Source organism: Annulohypoxylon maeteangense (genome assembly GCF_022496945.1).
Source record: "Annulohypoxylon maeteangense strain CBS 123835 unplaced genomic scaffold GGS22scaffold_40, whole genome shotgun sequence".
Taxonomy (NCBI): domain Eukaryota; kingdom Fungi; phylum Ascomycota; class Sordariomycetes; order Xylariales; family Hypoxylaceae; genus Annulohypoxylon; species Annulohypoxylon maeteangense.
Genome location: NW_025953287.1, coordinates 53,124 through 68,259, shown reverse-complemented (window position 1 = coordinate 68,259; position 15,136 = coordinate 53,124). Strand labels below are relative to the sequence as shown.

At 51.1% G+C, this 15,136-nt stretch overlaps 5 protein-coding genes across 5 annotated transcripts; 2 read left to right on the top strand and 3 right to left on the bottom strand.

Annotated features, from left to right (window-relative positions):
* Window positions 1–95: 95 nt before the first annotated feature.
* GGS22DRAFT_198856 (NAD(P)-binding protein) lies at window positions 96–1,879 on the bottom strand (the record flags this gene model as incomplete). Its single annotated transcript, XM_047966198.1, has 7 exons — window positions 1,416–1,879; window positions 1,210–1,335; window positions 1,070–1,151; window positions 738–850; window positions 534–662; window positions 284–438; window positions 96–216 (listed from the first exon to the last, which is right to left on the bottom strand). Exons 1-7 carry the CDS (start codon window positions 1,743–1,745, stop codon window positions 96–98), a joined length of 1,056 nt encoding a protein of 351 aa, XP_047813658.1. The 5' UTR covers window positions 1,746–1,879.
* Window positions 1,880–2,450: 571 nt separating this feature from the next.
* GGS22DRAFT_113326 (fungal-specific transcription factor domain-containing protein) lies at window positions 2,451–5,873 on the bottom strand. The gene is made up of 3 exons (XM_047958013.1): window positions 4,830–5,873; window positions 4,397–4,759; window positions 2,451–4,336 (listed from the first exon to the last, which is right to left on the bottom strand). The coding sequence occupies exons 1-3, from the start codon at window positions 5,622–5,624 to the stop codon at window positions 2,615–2,617; spliced, it is 2,880 nt and encodes a 959-aa protein (XP_047813657.1). The 5' UTR covers window positions 5,625–5,873; the 3' UTR covers window positions 2,451–2,614.
* Window positions 5,874–7,102: 1,229 nt separating this feature from the next.
* Window positions 7,103–8,360, top strand: GGS22DRAFT_176713 (putative zinc-binding oxidoreductase). Its single transcript, XM_047963447.1, has 2 exons — window positions 7,103–7,284; window positions 7,359–8,360. The coding sequence occupies exons 1-2, from the start codon at window positions 7,134–7,136 to the stop codon at window positions 8,234–8,236; spliced, it is 1,029 nt and encodes a 342-aa protein (XP_047813656.1). The 5' UTR covers window positions 7,103–7,133; the 3' UTR covers window positions 8,237–8,360.
* A 79-nt stretch (window positions 8,361–8,439) lies between these two features.
* GGS22DRAFT_176712 (reticulon-4-interacting protein 1, mitochondrial precursor) lies at window positions 8,440–9,784 on the top strand. Its single transcript, XM_047963446.1, has one exon. It carries the CDS (start codon window positions 8,639–8,641, stop codon window positions 9,662–9,664), a length of 1,026 nt encoding a protein of 341 aa, XP_047813655.1. The 5' UTR covers window positions 8,440–8,638; the 3' UTR covers window positions 9,665–9,784.
* Window positions 9,785–9,820: 36 nt separating this feature from the next.
* GGS22DRAFT_176711 (3-hydroxy-3-methylglutaryl-CoA reductase) lies at window positions 9,821–14,620 on the bottom strand. Its single transcript, XM_047963445.1, has 3 exons — window positions 14,125–14,620; window positions 10,734–13,975; window positions 9,821–10,668 (listed from the first exon to the last, which is right to left on the bottom strand). Exons 2-3 carry the CDS (start codon window positions 13,913–13,915, stop codon window positions 10,302–10,304), a joined length of 3,549 nt encoding a protein of 1,182 aa, XP_047813654.1. The 5' UTR covers window positions 13,916–13,975; window positions 14,125–14,620; the 3' UTR covers window positions 9,821–10,301.
* Window positions 14,621–15,136: the final 516 nt, after the last annotated feature.

The following is a 15,136-nucleotide window of genomic DNA, read 5'->3' as shown; positions in this document are numbered from 1 at the left end:
CCCTAACCCTAACCCTAACCCTAACCCTAACCCTAACCCTAACCCTAACCCTAACCCTAACCCTAACCCTAACCCTAACCCTAACCCTAACCCTATTATGTCATATGGAAAAGAATTCGTTCAACTTCGGCGTCAACAGTCTCTAATATATGCTGCGGGTTAAAGATGGGCTTCCATCCAAGCTCTTCTTCGGCGCGGCGGGCCGTGAATGTACACCTATTTTCGGGCACCCAAGTCAGATGAGTTCAAAGGGCAATAGTTATGTACCCATGGCCAAACTCACCATCCACCTAATTGAAGGGGCACGAATTCCTTCGGGCGACCTAGTGCGGCCCCCATTTTCTCCAGGATTTGGTCGTTCGCCGTTTCCACCTTTTCGTCGCTCACGATATCACGTTTAGCGAGAGCTACGCCCACAGCATCGTATAGATCATCCCACTATATCGTACGTATGTTAGCAAAGCCGTGGATAAGAGTAGGCTTAGGCTTTAGGGAGCTTTTTGAACAGTGGGTGGAATTGGAACTGTGCTTACTGCGATGCTTCCCGAAGAAGCCAGATAATAGCCGTTTTTACCATGGCTAGGGTTCCCGTTTACTAGAATCTTCCGCAGCAACTCTATGTATACCCCAGTGTTGTCTACTACATGACAGACCGGCCATGTCTATGTTCCTTCGTAGTTAGTTTACATTACTCTAACTCAGTGAGGGTCACAATATAAAAGGGGTCATCAGCGTACCGGACGGTCAGGGTCAACACGGTATACACGTTTCAACGCCTTTGCTGCTTGTACGACATTGACAATCTGTCTTAACGTCGCGATAGGTTCGCCGAACCCTTCGCTCTTCCCATCTATATATAAAAATAGCGGTAGTTAGTAAGTAGGTAGGTATGGTCCCGATTACTAAAACGCCAGTAATCTCGGTAGAAAAGTGTCGGAGTGGATAGCGCGTATATTTAGGTATACAGTTACCGTGACCTAGACTGGGGACGAGAATATCGGGATACGATTTGCGCCTTCTCGTAATTTCTCGATGTCAAATTTTCTTCCGCGGCAAGAGGATGACTTACACACGATGCAAGGGACGAAGATATAACTTCTCACGCCGTGCCGTTCGGCTTGCTCTATTACTGCGCAACTGTTGTTGACGGCCTACGTAATGTTTAGTGTTTTGAAATTAACGAAAGGAGTAAATCAAAGTTCAGTATACTTCTTGGATTGGACCCAACTTTGCACGTTGAGACATCTGGATATCGTAGAGCTTAGGATCGGTATCTAATAGCGGACGATCAGTCGGGGCGCCTGCGTGACTAGAAAAGAGCTTCGCTCCCGTAGTCTAGAACATGATTTGAAAGTCAGTTCTTATTTCCGCCATGGTTGTTTGGGATTTGACTAGAGTCCGTCTCCATAGCATACGTGAAGGAAGTGAACCGTTTGTCCAGTTCTTCTTTTCACCTCAGCGAGCGCCTTAATGAAGAACAATGGAGGGTCGTAAGAGATCGCATCGATCATATAGTAAACCACTGTTATTTCGTTCTCGACAATGGAAGCCCATATTTCGGTTTCATCCTTCAAGTTGAAGGACAGGGGCTGCGCTCCGTATTGTCGAAGGCTATCTGCTTGCTCTGCCGTCCGCGCCGAAGCGTACAACTTTCCGTAAGGAGGTAGATTTGCGCCGCCCATGCGAGCGAGGAGCGTGCCCCCGAGATACCCAGATCCACCAGTGATTAACACGTTATGTGACATTATGAGATGTTGTCGGGAGGAATTTTCCAAACCTATCTACATTTGAGCCTCGTTTTATTAGAATCAAAGTTGGCTGAGTAGGTAGTCTTAGCATTTAAACATCAGAACAATTGGTAACCAGATATATATGTGCTTGCCCACTTCAATCGGCGTAGACATTCTATCCGTTCATGGGATGATGTAATCGCGGATTCGGCGAGTTTATACATCATCATTCAACGTAGCTTACAAATCCTAGACCCCTGGCGGGAATACATTTTACCAGATTCACTCTTAGCGCGTAGCAGGGGGTCGATTTAATTGATTGAACCCGTTTATGAGGGAATTCTTGATCAGTTGGCCTTAGAAGTGCTGCCTCATCTATTGATAAGATAACAAATACTGCCGTCGACGTCGGCCACGAAGTTTTCATGAGGTTGGACAGCATCATGAACAAGATGTGCCGTAAGCGCGTAAACCCAAAATGGGAAGTACACGACATCCGCCATTGGGGCGTGATAATGCAATGGTGATGTTCTAATCATATGTGGTATATCATACATGGCATATTATGGTCTAAATAAGAACCGGGTATCCGTATATACACACCGGATTGCAGTAACGCCGTGCTATGACATTGTTCTCGTCCATCTCTCTCCATCTTGTGTCTCATCTTCATCTCCCGTAGTCTCATCCCATGTGTAGCTTATCATTGGCCCTGCAGCCGCTCTTTAGCAGCGGGTGGGCAGAATCGACTGTCCTCAAACGAAGACATTGCTTAATCCTCCTCCGTATTCCGATCTAAAATCGGTATATGCCCTTCCATCCATGATGCTCAAATGAATGCCGCCCATGAAAAGGTGATTCGTTTATCATTCGCGCTACTTATATCAAATCCCTCCCATGAAACCGACCCGACCCATCGCGAGCCCGTTGTCCACCCAAGTTTGCCAGTTGAACCCCTCTTCTGCGTCCATGTCGACGTCTTGATCCTCGGTCCTTGGTGTGGCCGTATTCGCCGTCGTATTGTTTGCGGGACCGTTGGCCCAATTATCGGACCAAAGCCAAGGCGGCGGATTATCCTCGAGGAAGTTTTGTTGAGGGGGGGCCGCGGCGGCGCCGTAAGCGCTGCTACCGGGCGTTTCAAATGTTCCAGTGGGAGCGGGCGGAGCCGGACGGGAATTGCCCGGTGGTTGGGCGCCCCCTTCGGTCATATATACCTGATTGCTAGGAAAGGCTACGGAGAAGAGGTCTTGCGAGTCGAGATACGGCTGAGACATCAGGTGGTCGACGTACTGCATCTCGGGCTCGGGTTCGCCGACACTTGTTTGTTGCTGAAGGACTTCTTTGCTCTCTGGTTTGACCTCCGTCGGCGGGCAAGCGTTCGTGACGCTAGCGAGGGTGAAGACGGGTTTCTCGGGACCCTTGACCCCGACAAGCTTCCGCCACTGGTCTTGGGCGAGGGAGCTTCTTACGGAGCTCGATAGGTGTTTGAAGTTATCAGGTTGCAATTGCTTCTGCTCGTCGATGTCGAGCTGCTGTGCGGCTTCGGGATCTGCTCTTAACCGCTTCACCTCTTCCTCCCTATGGCGCTTGGCCTGCGTCATGAGCTTGCGAAGAGGAACCCAAACTCCTGGCCTGGCGCGCTCGGCCGCGTCTGGGGTTTGGAATACGGCGTTGAGCACGATCCAAGCGCGCTCGAGCGACGCCGTCCAAGGTAATCTGCACGTCTCTAATAGGAGATAAGCCACGGCGTGCCACTGGGCGTATGTTTGGAAGAGCCAGCGCCACTGCTGACAGCGGGGCTCTAGGTTCAAGACCTTGGTATATTCGACAACCTCCAGAGAAGCCATGAATAAGCGATGCCGCACGTCTTTATTAAGCGCCTGGCCGGTCGAGTGGAGCAGCATAGGCTGGTAGATAATTAGTCTCATCTTAGCCATGATAAGCCGCGCGATCATGGCGGCGACCCAATGCAGCACGTCCACATCTTTATCTCCGCATGTCTTGAGGTATTTCTTCTCTATGCGTTCGTAGCATTCGAGAAGCATATTGTCTCGTTCCGCTTCCGTGCTCCGGCCGTGGCAGGGGGCCATCCCGTTTGTGGCGAAATGTATCTTCCTAGACAAGGCGCATATCTCGTAGCGGATAAGACAGAATGTCACGTCCGTAGGCCCCGTCTTCTCTTCCGGGAACTCCGTCATCTCGGGACTTATGTCGGCGTCGTTGACGTTCAGCGGGAATTGCGTGTCGTATGTGCGCTCCGCGATCGTTAGCTCCGTGCCTTGATCTTCCGCCGACCTAAGATCGAGGATGCATATCGCCCACCACAGCCGACGTCTCATATCCACGTCGAAGGGGCTTAGGTCGTCGAACTTGGTCCCCTCGCGGTGAATTCCCAGCGACTGGGATATTCTGATCGCGAGGCCTGTGAGCGTCCAAGCGAATCTAGTGTCGTCGTACCGCCGTACGAGTACAAGGAAGAGGGTGAAGGCCTGCACGACTACCAGTTCTGATGTGACGAGAAAGTTGGCTTTCGCGAGAGCTTGCTCGGTAGCGAAGCGGTACTTGTTTATAAGCTGTCCTTTGTCGGCGCCGAAGTTTATCTTGACCTAAGCAAATCTCGTAGTCAGCCCTATGCCCCATAGTCAGCTATCGCGTAGATCTCGTACCTCGTCGTCTCCCATGGACGTGATCGAGGCGTAGTATATAGCGAACATGAGGGCCTCCATCCCCGGCGAGATATCGTTCATATTACTTCTCAGCTCGCGGATAATCTTGTTTGTGGATGGCACGTGTAATATTTTGACCAGAGGGTCGACGTTCTCTTGGTAAACTTGCCATATGAAAGGTATCTGGGACGGCAGGGGGTGCAATTTGCGAAGATCGACGTTGGAGGAGCTGTAGCCGAGTACGAACCCATGATGATCGACCTGATCCGGGTACGGGTTAAATATTCCGGGACTGCTGCCGTCGTCCGAGCCGTCGGTGTCTTCGTCGCTGAGCTGCTCAGTCTCTGTCCGCAGCTGGTTGATCTGTTCAGCGTCTCGTTAATCCCTCGTTCGCCTACCTACTCGGATCTCAAAAACATATAAAGTCGCATACCTCGTCATTTATCTTAGACCAGAACGCGCTGCTCACGTACCGCGTCTTCCCCTTCTCGTTTAGAACCAGCCTCCCGAAGGACTTATTAACTTCCCCGGCCGGGCTCTTCGTCCCAGGACCCCCGGAGTCGCCGGTCTGGGAGCGGCCGAGTTTCGAGTAATCCGCCGGCGGGTAGCCGCCTGGGAGGTTCTCGCTGTATATGAAACCGCTCTGCCTTCGCCGCTCCCTCTCTTGCGGGGTGCTGTCCATCGCGGCCTCGGGCGAGCCACCACTAGAGGGGTGTCTCGCGGTCTCGACCTCGATCTGGCCGCTCAGATCCTCCACGATACTCTCGAGCTTCCGCAAGCGCTTCATGAGTTCGATCTCGCGCTCGCTCGTCTGCTTCGGCGGGGCATTCGGGTCTTTTGCGCGCGGCCGCCGAGGGGCTCGGCCCGGAGCCGGGAAGACGCATTGGATTTGTGCTTTGCGACAATTGCCGCAAGGCATAAATTTATCACACCTGACCTTCCGTCGGCGGCATGTCACGCAGCTGCGGGGATTGAGCGCGGATGAGGGCGTAGTAGAGGGGTCGAGCGAGATCGGTCCCGACGGTGTGAAGGTGGTGGGATGAGGAGCGCCGGCGGCTATGGAAGTAGCCGAGGATAAGGCGCTTGGTGTCGGCGCATGGTCTTGTGGCGTCGACGTTGCGGCGGGCGAGTTGATAGAGTTGTCGTTCGGCGACGAGCGGGATGGGGAATCCATTTGAGCCGGAGTGGAATTGGCGTGGGCGAAAGAAGCGGAAGATGTGCTAGACATTATGCGGGAGATCCGCGGGCAACTCTCCGGGCTTTGACGCGATGCGCATAGGGCTGAGAGAATTGGAGGTATTGTCTTACCTGCCGAGGAAAAGCAAACCACGGACTCTGTCCCTCACTTTATATCTTCTTAATTAGCAACCTTTGGCGGCGGGAGGTTCAAAAGTTAAGCGTTGAGGCTTAAGACCGGGAAGAAGTGAGGTAAATCTCGTCAAGATAGAAGAACCAAGACAAAAAGAAGCCATTGAGAGCCTGGCTCGAAATAATTGCCCAGGCTATTATTTAGGAAAATCCTACGGGGACAGGGCTGAGTTTAGGACTGCTCGGCTTTCTATGTACTAGTTACATACATAATATGTATTGACTCACCCGGAAATAGTGTGGACCCTTTTATGTCAAAGATAATCTAACCTGGATCGTCTTGGATCGTAACCTTGGTTATCAAGGGTTTCCTATACAAGCTGCGCGTCTCGTCTAATACTCTTCGATATTATGCGATCTACCCAGAAAGAGACAGGCTGCAAGCTCTAGCCCAGGACCTTTGGTAGGAGGATGGTAACCAACAACAGCGGCAAGGACAGGAAAAGAGTTTTAGGATATGATTTTTAAGAAACGGGAATAATTGCGTGAGCTTGAAAAGTGGTATATGGCAACATGGCGAAATGGTTAGACGCGGGGCATTGAACATCCCCCTGACCTGCCGGTTATAGTAACGTCACTCGTTCTTTCACCGCTTTAAATCCGTAAGCTCGGACGTATTACAATGAAGACTCGGCCTAAACCTCACTAAACCCACCATAACCGGGTTAATATATTCAAACCCACCCTGCCACCTTGTTGTCTACGGAACTAGAACGCCCTAAGCAATCATACATGACGAGCATACTAGTAATCATTTTCAAATTGAGGCTATCTTAAAATATTTGGATAACACGAGTAAGTCAAGAGACAGACAGCGTGGAAATGTTAAATTCACATTTCATGCTTACTTGAGATTCCATATGCATGAAGTCCCATATTCGGATGGTCCGCTCCCCTCTACACCAACCTTTTCTACGAGTAGGTTCAATACGTACGAAGCACATACCAGCTCACGATAGCATTCCATCCGGGTGTTACGATGGTGCGGAGGAAAGTACCGAAAAATACCCAACCTCGGTAGTCGTCCCATATCTCGACAACGACTGGTAGGCGGCGCGGGTCAGGACTCGGAGCAACACCAGAGCACGACTTCACATCGTTACACTATGTAACTCATTTGCGTATTACCCTAATAAGTAAAGGACGTACATAATGTGTAAAAAAAATAAAAAGAAAAATAAAAAGAAAAAATAAAAAAAACAAAGGGAACTCCCCCCAAAAAGATGAAAAGGATCAGATAACAAGATCAGCTTACCTAACAGCTTAAGTAATTGAGGTAATACTTCTTAAGCCCGAGCCCCTGGGCGCAGAATCGACGCTATCATAATCATCATCCTACGAAAAGTCGTATGTGAGTAGAGTAACCAAGATGCAATCCGCCCCACCAAAAACGATGCGCGCGGTAATTTGCACCGCTACCGGACCAGCTTCCATCATGGAGATTCAAGACGTACCGCTGCCGACACCGCAGCCAAGCCAAGTGCTGATCAGGGTTTTAGGGTTCGGCATAAACCGAGCTGGTCAGTCTTCCACGTCCGACCCATCCGCGTATATGTGCCGTAGTGTAAGCACCCCGGCTCTAACCAGAGAACAGAAATGTTCACGCGCCAAGGTCACTCGCCGGGCGTAGAATTCCCTAGAATTATCGGGATCGAATGCGTCGGAGTAGTTGCGGGATACCCCACAGCGGAAACTGCTGAGTCCAACCCCCCGAGGCATGCCATCGGAACCCGCGTAGCCACTTGTATGGGTGGCCTCGGCCGGCAGATCCCGGGCTCTTATGCCGAATACACGTGCGTTTCCGAGGCTAACGTCCGCCCCATTCCGGAGACCAATCTTTCTGTCGGTACTTTAGCCGCGTTGCCAGAGATGCTTCAGACTACCTGGGGCTCCTTAGTCGCCGGCTTGGACCTGAAACAGGGCGAAAGTCTACTCGTCCGGGGGGCCACCAGCTCGATCGGGCTTTGTGCCCTGCAGCTAGCTCGCAAGATCGGTGCGATCCGTATCGGAGCAACGTCTCGAGATGCGGAACGCGGAGAACTGTTACGCCAGAACGGTGCTACCGAATTTTTCGTCGACGACGGCAATATCGCGAGAGAGGTATCCCGTAATGCTGAGGGTGGTTTTGACAAAATTCTTGAACTAACTGGCACGACTACCCTCCGAGACTCTATCAAGTGCGCGGTTCCAAAAGGGACTGTGTGCATGACGGGACTCCAAGGCGGCGAATGGGAGATGGAGAAGTTTACCCCGATGGGTGACCTACCTAATCGTGTACGACTGTGCGCCTACGGAGGCGGTCCGGATGATTTTATGGCCTTGCCGTGGGAAGAATTAATCCATGATATCGAGACCGGAAAGCTGAGGATTCCGATGAGAGAATTCAAACTCGAAGATATACGCGCAGTTCATGAGATACTCGAATCAGGTGGGGGCGGCGCGAAAATGGTGGTTGTCGTAAGCGACGAATGAGACCGAGAGATAGGTACCTAGGTATGTAACATCGAAGGTTCAATGGTGTTATCTAAGAAGTATTAAGGGCGGTTCGATGGATTGGCTAATTGTATCCTGACGTCATTCAACGTACATTAGAAGCTCATCTTAGAATATGTGAAACACACCATCATTGATGATAGTAACCTGACATACACATGCATACATTAATAATTAATCTTCTCCAAGATTCTTCGCCAAGGATCTAGCCTTTGCTCTAAATTCCTAGCCCGCATACTAGGCAGACTATATTCGTAAGTTCCTATGCAGTACGTAAATAGGTACTTAAGCCGAGGTCCAATCCGAAAAACCCAATTCCTGTTTCTTCTCTGCAATGAAAATTTCTCGCTGAACTAAGTACGTACACGAAGGCTCAGAAACATGTCTGACAATCCCAAAACTATGAAAGCTTGGGTCTACACCTCTGCCGCCGGGGGCGTCGAGAAGAATCTCAAGCTCGTCTCCGATGCATCGGCCCCATTCCCCGAAGCTCTGCCAAAAGACGTCGTCCTCGTGAAGGTGCACTCCAGCTCCCTCAACCCTGTGGACTACAAGTTACCGGAGCTCGGCCTCCTATCCCGCCTCATCGTCTGCACGCCCGCCTCCCCAGGCCTCGATTTCGCAGGTGTTGTGGCCGCGGTGGGTTCTGCGGTGACCGGCTACAGCGCCGGTGACAAGGTATTTGGGAGAATTGAGCCGAACAAGTATGGTACGCTGGGCGAGTACGTGCCTGCGAAGGCCGAAGGCATAGCGCTCGTACCGGAGGGCGTGTCCCTCGAGGACGCGAGCACGATAGGGACGGCTGGGCTGACGGCTTTTCAATGCATCGTACCCAACGTCAAGGCCGGGGACAAGGTATTCATCAACGGTGGTAGTGGCGGGACCGGGTCATTCGGGATCCAGTTTGCGAAGGCGGTCGGGTGCCACGTGACGACGAGCTGCTCGGCGAAGAACGAGGAACTAGTTCGCAAGCTTGGGGCTGATGAGGTCATTGACTACACGAAGGAGAACGTGAGCGAAGCCCTAAAGGCGAAGGGACAGGTTTTCAAGCTAGCGGTCGACAACATCGGAAGTACACCTGCGGATCTGTACAAGGCGGCCGATCATTACCTACTTCCTGAAGGCAAATTCATGCAAGTCACCGTTGAGATGTCATTAGGTGGCGTGGCGAATGTAACATCGAGACAATTGCGGCCTTCATTTCTGGGAGGAGGAAAGAGAAAGTTGGAATTTTACATTACGAAGAACAGTCATAAGGATCTTGAGCAGATCGCAAAATGGTTCGAGGAAGGCAAAGTGAAGGCGGTGATTGACGAAGTGTTCCAACACGAGGATGCGCCGAAGGCATTTGAGAAATTGAAGACGGGGCGTGTAAAGGGCAAGGTCGTAATCCGTGGTTCTGCATGAGCTAGGAGACTAGCAAGGACCGGTGACGATATTTCAGTATCTACCTACCTAGGTAGGTATTCTCGTCAAATTACTAAAGTCCTCACAACTATTTCTGTTAAATACCTGATAGCATATACCGAAATTATAGTTTAATATTAATCATAGAGAAATAGCAGTTGTTTATCAATGACTTTATTATCTATACTAAGCGACAGTTAGCCCAAGGGTATTCTACCGATACTCCCATCCCAGCAAAAACCCCTGACGGCCGAGTGTCGCTAGCAGCTGTATACGAACTCCATGTTTCTTTTTTTCGGGAATCTATGAAGAAGCACCTTTCTACTAAAGTTATTCTACGCCCGCAATCGCTTGCCTATGCTTATACTGCTTAACATGCTCTTATTCGTCTCTCAAGAATGGGATGAACAGAAACTGTGCATAACGTGACGAATTCCCAACCGACTTCCCTCGACACCTCTTGCAAAATACCTGCCTAGTGGTCTTTGCAACTTTCGCGCGGAACAAAACCCGAACGCGAACCCATCGAACGCCTATCACAATGTATCATTATCTTCTAAACAGAACGAGTCATCATCGGATGTTGTAACCCCAAAAGTTAAGTCACACACAGAAACGAAGAAATATATGAAATAGTTTATCGTTTTGACGCGGCTGCTCGGTCGACGGCGGCGGCGCTCTTGGCCGTCATTGATAATCCGACCGGTGTCATAGGAGCCGGCGTGGTGCTGCGGGTTGGAGGTGCGGAGCGATTGTGTGCCATGTGAGCCCTGACTAGATGGCCGGCGGCAAGGGCGCTGCAGAGGGACAATTCTCCGGCAAGGACCGACGCTCCGACGATGCGGGCAAGGCGACGCGCGTTATCGCCAGGGTTAGTTGGGTGGGAACCTCTGACGCCCAGCATATCGAGCATGGCAGCCTGGGGTTCTAGGATAGTGCCGCCGCCGAGCGTACCAACTTCAATAGACGGCATAGATACAGATATTTGCAATGACCCGCGTAGGCTTTCGGCGAGTTAGCATACGAAACGATCAGGGTCAACACAAGGCTCGTAAAACATAAGACTTACTTCTTCATGATGGTGATACAGTTAGCACTCTCCACAACTTGGGCCGGGTCTTGTCCGGTGGCGAGGAAGACGGCGGCGACGATATTGGCTGCGTGGGCGTTAAATCCTCCGATAGAGGCAGCCATGGCGGATCCGATAAAATTCTTAGCCGTGTTGAGCTCGACGAGGCTATCGACGTCGGTCTTAAGAACCGCCTTCACCACGTCACCGGGGATGATGGCTTCGGCAACGATGCCCTTGCCTCGGCCGTCGATCCAGTTAATAGCCGCTGCTTTCTTGTCGATACAGTAGTTTCCAGACACCGAAACGATTACCATATCCTCAAAGCCACCCTCGCTAACCATAACGTTTAACGCGTGCTCGACACCCTTCGAAATCATGTTCATTCCCATGGCATCGCCCGTGGTCGTCTTGAACCGGATGTAGAGGTTGGTACCCGCGAGCGCGGTCTTCATTGTCTGTAGCCGGGCAAACCTCGAAGTAGAGTTGAACGCCTTCTTCATGACAGATTGACCAACTTCAGAATCGATCCAAAGTTTTGCGGCGCCGGCACGTTCGAGAGTCTCGAATTGTACGCAAGGGCCACGCGTCATCCCGTCGCTGGTCAAAACCGTGACGGCACCGCCGCCCGAGTTGATCGCCTTGCAGCCGCGGCTCGTGCTAGCGACAAGCACACCTTCGGTAGTGGCCATGGGGATGAAATAGCTCTGGCCGTCGATGACTAGCGGTCCAGCCACGCCGACGGGGATCGGCATATAACCAATGACGTTCTCGCAACAGGCGCCGAGGACCTGTTCCCAGTTGTAGTTTTCATATGGGAGCTTGGATCGATCGAGGAGGCCGGTGACATCCGCAGTTGCTTTGGTTCGGGAGATAATGCTACGACGAATTTTGACAGCTCGTGTGCAGTCTTTCAGGCTCTTCTCTAAAGCGTAACCGGGGATCTTGCCTTTGAGAGAAAGGGAGACGACGTCTTCGTCAGACATTTCGTGGATTCGCTTCGCAGCCAGCATCTTCTCGAGCTCGGCCTGGCTCCTCCGTACAGTCGGCACCTTTGACGGCTGGGAGACGGGGGCGGGCTGACTACTTTCGTCGTCGGTATAAGCAGGAGTGATCGGCCTATCCGGTACGATTGGCTCTTGCTTAGGTTGAATCTCTCCGAGAGGGAGGGTGGCGGACTGGGTGTCGTTGAATCTCTCGGCATCGGCAAGCTCTTCGGGGTCGATGGGGTGGTCGGGCAGGTTAGGATCCCTGATTCCCCACCTAGCTACATTAAAGAGGTAGCCGTTGAGGGCGACGCTCATGGCTAGAGCGACGACGATCCACTTGGATAGGATAGGATCCTCTAGACTCGTCAGGAGGCTGCCGACCATGCGTCCTCCCACGCCGTAGCCGTGCAGCTGCGAATAGCTACCGCCTTTGCCGTAATGCCCGTCGAGGGAACCTAGAGGCGGTTCGGCATAGTGGATTGAGGGGAACTCCAGCTCGTACTTGATAGGGGTCAGGATAGTTACGATAGTCGGCGCCGAATGGCTCTTCGCGTTGAAGAGGATTTCGTCGAGTCCGTTAGAAGCGACCTTGAAAGGATCCAGGGGCGGCGAGCTAACTACGCCTCCCAACCCTCCAGCCCAGGAAGAGATGCTGGAAATGTCAGAAGTTCTAAAAGGGATGGTACAGATGTTTGCGACGTTGATGGCGAGGAAGCCGACAACCATCCAGAACTTGAACTTGGGAACGCTGCTGCTCTCGAGGTCCTTGCCGAAGAGGGGCTCGTCGGACAAACCCTTGCCGCCTTGTCGAGGCCAGTCATTACTCTTAGCGACGTTCTCTGCGACACGACGACTGACGCCGTCGTCCTCCAAGGCTCTCCGCATCTCGACGTGGCGACGAATACGGTTCACCTCAAGCTTGATACACAGGATGGCAGTATAGAAGGTAAAGAGCAAGATGCAGTCAAAGAAGAGGATCCAGGCAGCCAAGAAGCAGAATTGCTGCAGACCACCCTGCACACCAGAAGCGGCTCCTGCAACAAGTATCAAAATCTCTATGACGTAGTCTCGGACGATGTCGTATCCCTTATCCCTGATTGCGCGCTGCACGGCGTACTGGATAATGCTGTCAGAGGCCAGGAATTTCTTGGACTTGCCTTCTTTCCTTTCGTCTTCGTCAGGCTTGCGGTGCTCGAGTGCGTGAGACAGGACAGCTCGCGTCAAGGCGATGTTCTTCTCGAAGCCGATAGTCACGACGAGAAAAGGTAAGCCTTCGGAAAGCAGGACCATGCTGACGGGAACACCGAGTTTGGTGGTGACATTAAGGCCGAATAGGAAAGCGAAGGTAGAGGAGAACAGCACGCTAATGGCGAGCCAGACGTTGGATCCCATCTTCCTCATGGACAGGAAGAGCGACACGAAGGTGAGGTGCATAGATAGATATCCAAGAACCATGATGATAATATCCAGGGTCTCGGCGTTCTTGATCAAGTCGAGGAACTCGATCCAGGCATTGTGAACCCATCTGACGACGCTGCTTCTGGTGTAGCCCTTGGCAACCTTCATGATCCACATTTTCTGCTCTTGCTTGCCGAGTTCGGTCTCGCGCGACTCTTGTCCGGGCACATCGTTAGGGATCTCCTGTGCGGCCGCGAGGAATTCCGCGGCTTCGCTGTACTTTACGGCAAACGCGAGAGCGCTGTCTTGGGAATAGGCGGTCAGCGGGTTCGGGGTGGACGGCAGATGCGAGATGGACAGGTTCTGGGGTAGCGGGACGATGTGAGGCAGCGGCGCGGTCTGAGGCGCATCTTCGGACGACTCCGGAAAGACCAGAGTGACCAGAGCTAGGTGTTCGGCGTCTTTAAGAGTGGTTGAATCGGCATCGTAGCTCTGCCATCTCCACGAAGTCTCGGGACCGGTTCGTAAGCTTCTACTACCCTCGACTAAGGAAGACCAATCGGTGTTTCTCGCGATTCTCGTGACATCTAAAAGGCTTTCCTTGACGACACCGACATATGTCGTGCTCGCTATCAAGGCAACGATGACGATGGTATGTATTGGGTGTAAACAAGCTATCTTGGAGAAAAATTGGAGTATTGGTGTAACTCTCTTGTTTGTCTTAGATGGTAAGACGGGGGTATCGCTCGGTTGCTCACCGCGAAAGCGGGAGGGGAGAAATGTAGAGGCAATCATGACAGCACTACCGCGAAGGCATTGGCAACGGTCAACTTGTAATTACGTTCGGTCTATAATCTAAGGTGAATGTATATTAGCACGGATCTTCCATTCTGTCTTTAAAGAAGGACAATCGTTCATCCTCTAGCCTCACGCACGGTGTGAGGCTGGGAAGACAGCAAGATAATCTAGAGACCTGAGCCAAAAAATAACTTTTTTTCTCATACCTAATATGCCTGTCAAGGATACTATTACCATTCGTCCTCGACTATCTAAAGCTAGGACTATGGCAAAGTGAAAGAATTACAGGTTTGTGCCGTCGATAAATCCAGGAGAAAGGTAAGGTTGGTTAGGTAGTTGAGATAATTTCGCAGTTGTAAGCGTACCTAGGTAGGCGAGATCGGCCTCAACTATATCAGGAAGCTAGCTCGAGTTGAGTCGAGTTATAGGTGACAAGCTCTTGAATAGTCTCGTATGATGGCTAATTCGGGCGGTCAAAGTTGAATTGGCAAGTTGAACCGCTAGGCCGTCGTAGACCAACACGCAAAAGGGAGTTGGGGGAGAAAGAAATGTTGGAAGAGTTGGTCGTAGGTGTAAAGGGGGGAGGTGGGGATTTATTACCATCGGTGTAGAGAGAAATTTCAGTATTTCAATGCCTACCTAGTAGGTACCTAGTAGCGTGTACATCTGTGTACTCGTTATTCCGTGCTTTAGTCAAGTACTTACTTTATTTCTCAAAACACATGGCAACACAGTCCCAATCTTCAAAATTAGGGGATCCACTACACCGCCGGTCTGTTATCGATTAACAAAGCTTACCCGAAAGGGAAATGCTTCGATGACGAGTTCCACATTTTGTCTTCTTCTCTATCACACTTTCTACCACTTACGTACCCGGCTACTTTTGTTCCTACATAGGCTTGGCACATTTGTATGTACTCATGCGAGAAATACAAGTACTGATTTAGTTGGAATTATGTAACATCAAGTAATTAATACCTATATGTTCCCAAGATGGTGTCAAACTCTAGCGTTCCCGAGTATAATGGTGCCGAGTTTAACTAGGTACCTACCTAGGTAGCCATAGCGTGTAATTCTCGAACTCTCTTCTATTTGATGTATTGTACGATGCGATTGACAATGATAAATGCTCTTCACGATCTTCCTAGCCATAAAAACTACTAGGTATCTTACCTACCTCCTATGTATTCACACGAAAATAAATGTTATCTACCTATC

Coding starts and splice junctions, on each gene's coding strand:
- GGS22DRAFT_113326 (XM_047958013.1), bottom strand. CDS start 5,624: ATGTCTAGCACATCTTCCGCTTCTTTCGCCCACGCCAATTCCACTCCG. Junction 4,760..4,829: donor GGTCTAAGATAAATGACGAG/GTATGCGACTTT, acceptor GACGCTGAACAG/ATCAACCAGCTGCGGACAGA. Junction 4,337..4,396: donor CGTCCATGGGAGACGACGAG/GTACGAGATCTA, acceptor AGATTTGCTTAG/GTCAAGATAAACTTCGGCGC.
- GGS22DRAFT_176713 (XM_047963447.1), top strand. CDS start 7,134: ATGCAATCCGCCCCACCAAAAACGATGCGCGCGGTAATTTGCACCGCT. Junction 7,285..7,358: donor GTTCGGCATAAACCGAGCTG/GTCAGTCTTCCA, acceptor ACCAGAGAACAG/AAATGTTCACGCGCCAAGGT.
- GGS22DRAFT_176712 (XM_047963446.1), top strand. CDS start 8,639: ATGTCTGACAATCCCAAAACTATGAAAGCTTGGGTCTACACCTCTGCC.
- GGS22DRAFT_176711 (XM_047963445.1), bottom strand. CDS start 13,915: ATGATTGCCTCTACATTTCTCCCCTCCCGCTTTCGCGGTGAGCAACCG. Junction 10,669..10,733: donor TGTATCACCATCATGAAGAA/GTAAGTCTTATG, acceptor ACTCGCCGAAAG/CCTACGCGGGTCATTGCAAA.